This window comes from Benincasa hispida, chromosome 10 (assembly GCF_027475165.1).
Source record: "Benincasa hispida cultivar pf3 chromosome 10, pf3_genome.v1.1, whole genome shotgun sequence".
NCBI classification, from domain to species: Eukaryota; Viridiplantae; Streptophyta; class Magnoliopsida; order Cucurbitales; family Cucurbitaceae; genus Benincasa; species Benincasa hispida.
In genome coordinates, this window is record NC_143487.1 from 52,235,012 (window position 1) to 52,240,557 (window position 5,546).

Sequence of the window (5,546 nt, forward strand, 5' to 3'; positions counted from 1 at the left end):
CTTTAAATTTGGTTAATATCATATGAGACGTGAATCAAATTTAAAGTTCAAAATTGATTGACTTAAGAAAGATGAGTCTAATTGATAAAATTAAAAATCTCATAGATGTTTATCCAAACCAATTAAAATCTCCCACTCAAAGTTAAAAGGTTTAAATACAGATTTTTTAGTTTTTATACTATATTTTTTTATCCTGTTCATCATCCAAAGTAATTTTGAAATTGCCGGTAGAGATAAGAGCATAAAATAATGAAGATTTTTGTATTGGTAGAGAAACAATTTATGAATAGGAGGAGGAGGAAGAAGAAGAAGAAGTCAAAATCATATTTGTAGAAAATGCCAGCGATGAAGATATCAATTTCAATTTGCCCTAATCCGGCCAACGAAGAAGCTTAATAAACTTCCATTAATCATTATCTTCATCATCAATTCAAACTCCAATTCGAAAATTAATCGATCGTCATTTTTCAGATTTCTCAATTTTTCCAAAAATGGGGAAAGGGAGCGGATGCGTACCTAGCATGAACAGAGCATCCGTAGCCGTCTCCGATCCACATCCAACTCCCGATCAACCAAAATCCACCGCCGGAGAAATCTCCAGGAATCTCAGGATCTTCATCATCTATTACTCTATGTACGGTCACGTCGATCTCTTGGCCAAGATGATGAAGAAAGGAGTCGATTCTGTAGACGGCGTCGAAGGTGTTCTGTTTAAGGTGCCGGAGACGCTGCCAATGGAGACGCTGCAGCAGATGAGAGTTCCGGCGAAGGATGACGGCGTGCCGGTGATTTCCGTGGAGGAGATAGTCGAGGCCGACGGATTCTTGTTTGGATTTCCGACGAGGTATGGATCCATAGCGGCGCAAATGAAGTCGTTTTTTGATTCGACGATTGATCTTTGGGAGCATCAGAGGCTAGCCGGAATTCCTGCCGGGTTCTTTGTCAGTACCGGAACTCAAGGCGGCGGCCAGGAGACGACGGCGTAAGTTGTTTCTTTCAGCAGTGATATCAATCATTTGGGAATTCTGTTTATTTAAAATAAAAAAGGTTAAAATTTATTAGGCTAAATTAATTTTAATATTTATAATTTCAAATCTCCAATTTTAAAGTAATTGAAATTAGTTCGATATTAATAATAATTCTCAGGTAAATGTACTTCTTATATTTACTGTAAAAATATTAAATAATAATAATAATAAATTAGTAGTAGAGACTAAATTTAAGATTTATTAAAAATAAATAAATTAAAATTAGATATTTAAAAATATAGTGGCTAAATATGAATAAATTTAAAGAACGAGGATTAAAATGATATTTTGACCGATTTATTTTTATTAATTAGAAGAAAAATTAAATTAGAAATTGGTCTTAACAAAAAGAAATATATTGATTTTCTTGGGAACAAAGTTGAAATTTTAATCTAATTTAAAATCATCCATCCAACACTGCTAGAAAGTGTATTAAAAAAAACATTTTGCTTTTTCCATTTATTTCTGAAAAAATGAAATGAACTTATATGCATAACTTTCCATCTTTATGTTTCTAATGTAAATTATTTATAAAAAGAATTAAGCTAAATTAAGTAAACTTAAAAAAAATGAAAAAGTTGTTTTTCTTGTGAGCTCTAGCTAAGAAATTTAAATATGTTTTCAATGAATCTTTAAAACTTATTAAAGAAATTATCCAACATGATTTTCAAAATAAAAAAAAAACAAAAACAAAATCATTATCAGATGAAGCCTCGATTATTTGATAATTTGGTTAAAATAGATATAAAGACTCTTAAAAAGATACAACCTTTAAAAAGATAGAATTAGATGGGGAAAAAAATAATATTATGAAAATTTGTAGACGAATTTAGAATCGAGAAATTGAAGAAATATTCATGCGGCAAAAAGGTTAAAAGAAGGGCAAAATGGTAAATTGATATGGATGGTAAATGTTTGTTTGTAGCTTAACAGCAGTGAGTCTTCTAGCACACCATGGGATGGTGTATGTTCCAATAGGGTACACTTTTGGGAGTGAAATGACCAATTTGGAGTCCATAAGAGGAGGATCCCCATATGGGGCTGGAGTTATCTCTGGGGATGGCTCAAGACCTCCATCTTCCACTGAGCTTGATCTTGCTCATTACCAAGGCAAGTACATGGCTACCCTACTTAAAAGATCCCTCCCTCTCAACGCTCGTTAAATTGCACATTTAGTCCCTATATTTATATAAGTTCTCGGTTTGATCTTTACGTACTTCCTAAAAGTTCTATTCCCATCTCTATCCTTTGATTAAGGCTTACTATATACTTCTATCTTGAGTAGGGCGTAATAGATCATGATATCTAACACTTTGGTGCAAGTTATTTGTGGTTGAATGGTAAAAAGAGGAATAGAATTGCATTTTCAGGTGGAAAAAATTTTAGTACTCCCATAGTACCATATTCCCTTTCTTTACACTATAAATTTGTCTTCATGAATATCAGTGGACCCACATTAATGTTTCTTTTCTTTGAATACAACGACTGTGTGGTGGGGTTTTGAACCTCTAACCTCTTGGATCGCAGTGCATATCAATCTCACTGAGTTAAGCTCACTTTAGCAACTCCACACTAATGTCAATGAAACCTCACCCTACTTTTAAAAGTATGCTAATGTGACACACAATAAATAGAGAGATTACATGCTCCCGTAGTATAGAAATTTTCCTATGTCAAGTCATGATCAGTTGATCTACTAATATCACAACCACAAATAATTTGTCAAGTTAGACATTTGTTACTCTCTTTACTAAGAAGTTTAGAATGTATATGGTATGTTTTAATCAAATGGTAGATACTGGTATAAATTTTGGAAGTATAAAGGTGAAGTTGATAAAATGTATAGTATAGGGATTAAAAGTGTAATTTAACCTAGTTTTTTTAAACGATTAAATATAAGTTTCGTACTTAAACTTTCAAATTTTTGTTTAAAAAGTAACTTAACCTTAAAACTTATCTAATGGATCCCTGAACTTTACAAATGTTCAATAAGCCCTTGAACTTTCAATGTCTCATCTAATTAGATCCCAAACATGTTCAAAATTTTATGTCTAACACGACCCCAAACTTTCAATTTTGCATTTAATGAGTTTGTGATTTTTTTATAAACAAAATTAAAAAACCAGAGATCTACTAAATAGACAGTTGAAAGTTTAACGACCCTTTGCGAAACAAAACGACAGGGATTTATTAAACATCGTTTAAAGTTCAAGGATTAAGTAGGCAGGAATTTGAAAGTTGTATGAGCTAAACCTGTAAAATATCTATTTAAACTAGGGTGTTCTTGTTGTGAAAAAGAAAATCATTTTTTTCTTACTTTAAGTAGAAAAAGGGAATTTTGAATGTTGAAAGTAGAGTGTAAATCCAAGAATGTGAATAAAACAGTCATTTCAAATCAGTTTTTATTGTTTATTTATTTATTTATTTATTTTTGGTTGGTGTTAAAGACATTCTTTGTCCATATATTATGGAAAATAAGAATCTTTGATGTGTTAAGTGAAGCCAAACAATATGGTGCCAAGCAAATTTAATAGAAGCATGGACATGATGTCCCCTACAATAACAGTCTTGAATTATATATAGGAACTAATAGGGGTAAGATCTACCCTACAATGACACTTGAATTATTGGAAACTCAATGGCATCATATACCCTACAAATGTACATTTGAATTATTAGAATTCATGACCATATACCCCACGAAGGAGTTTCTTCAACCCAAAAAAAAAAAGAGAGAGAGAGAGAGAAAAACCCCAAAGGACATTTGAATTATTTTAGACAAGGGCATATGCCCTACAATGACATATGTGTAATCATAGAAATGGCTGTTTTTGAGAATTCTCTTTTCTCATTGTCTCTTCTAGATCTACCTTCTTATTAATTGATCGGGTACCTTTTCATTAATATAATACTAAATTTACCTTCATCATCCACTTAAATTTTTTGGTCAATTGATGATTTAATATGGTATCAAAGCACGTGGTCTACAAGGTCTTGTGTTTAAATCTTTGTGTGAAAATACCCACAACGGCTAGTTATTTGAGATTAATGGCATGTTTTGGAATAATTTGCAAAAATTTGCTTTTTAAACAAAATTAGTTTTTCTGTTGTTTGTTTTTTTAAGTAGATAGTGTCTAGAATTACAAATGTTTGACAACTTTAGATAACCATAGTTCTTTTCTTGGAATAATTTTTTTTTTCATGATAAATGAGAATATTTGGATAACTGTGTTTGTTTTGGAGAATTCTACCCAAAAATATCTTAAATTTGCATAATATTCCAAGTATGCCTTTATTAATTCAACATACTTTGAGTTTATATAACATATTTATTTTTATTAATTTGAATTTTTTAAAATTAATGTATTTTTTAACTTATATTATTTTTCTGTTATTTTTTTTCAACAAAACATGTATACTCATTCATAATTTTTTATAAAATAAATAATAATTTAAACATAAATTTGTATTTTAAAAAAGATAATAAATAATAACAACTACGATATAATAGGATGAATGGTATATATTGTTGATAATATTTATTTTATTTACAAAATGTAAGTAAAAAAGACTGATATATATATAAATGAAAAAAGATGAAGGGTAAAAAAGTAAACAAAAAAAGATGTACTGAATTTAGGTGACCAACAGAAAATGAGACATTAGTTTTGATGATTGTACTACATATGTTGAGTTGGAAAATTTAGGACCAGTTGGATAAAGAATTTGAAAACAAAAATCTAAAAACAAGGGTTCAATGATAATAAAATGGACTATTTTCAAATATAAGAAAATGAGTCCAAAATCTTCAACAATTTTATCATTTAAAACAATTACCCTTTATAGTACTTTACATGATACATATTATATTTTTAGAAAATAAATTGAGTTTTGACATGGTGTACTTCTAAATATTTTTATCTTTATTCAATATAATTCTACATTTTAAAGTTGAAAATTCAAAATCGGATACAATAAAAATATAAAAATATTATATTCAGAATCTGCACTGTTTGAATAATTCAAGAATCTGAACAACTTTTAAAAACAGAATCATCCAAAATGTCTGCCAAATACATATTTGGTTAAACTTAGTAAATTTAAACACGTAAAACCTATTTCCTTCTATCCTAAATGCCAAAATCCATTTTCCAACCATAACCATGATGCACGATTTCACTATCACCAATCATAATACCCTTGAAACCTTAAACTCTAAACCCTAAAATCTCGTTTAATAATTATTTGATTTTTTATTTTTTATTTTTGAAAAATAAGCCTATAGATATTACTCTACCTCCAAATTTCTTACTTAGTTATCTACTTTTTACTATTCGTTTAAAAACCAAACCAAAATTTGAAAATTAAAAAAAAGTAGCTTTTAAAATCTTATTTTTATTTTCTGAATTTGATTAAGAATTCAAACATAGTACTTGATAAAGACACAAATCATTCTAATAAACGATGAGGAAATAGGTTTAATTTTCAAAAAATCAAATACAAAAAACAAAATGATTA

General features: G+C 29.2%; 1 protein-coding gene across 1 annotated transcript; it reads left to right on the plus strand.

Moving 5' to 3' along the window:
* The first annotated feature begins 180 nt into the window (after window positions 1–180).
* Window positions 181–2,554, plus strand: LOC120088155 (putative NAD(P)H dehydrogenase (quinone) FQR1-like 1). Its single transcript, XM_039045262.2, has 2 exons — window positions 181–982; window positions 1,954–2,554. Exons 1-2 carry the CDS (start codon window positions 492–494, stop codon window positions 2,189–2,191), a joined length of 729 nt encoding a protein of 242 aa, XP_038901190.1. The 5' UTR covers window positions 181–491; the 3' UTR covers window positions 2,192–2,554.
* The last annotated feature ends 2,992 nt before the right edge of the window (window positions 2,555–5,546 follow it).

Coding starts and splice junctions, on each gene's coding strand:
- LOC120088155 (XM_039045262.2), top strand. CDS start 492: ATGGGGAAAGGGAGCGGATGCGTACCTAGCATGAACAGAGCATCCGTA. Junction 983..1,953: donor GGCGGCCAGGAGACGACGGC/GTAAGTTGTTTC, acceptor GTTTGTTTGTAG/CTTAACAGCAGTGAGTCTTC.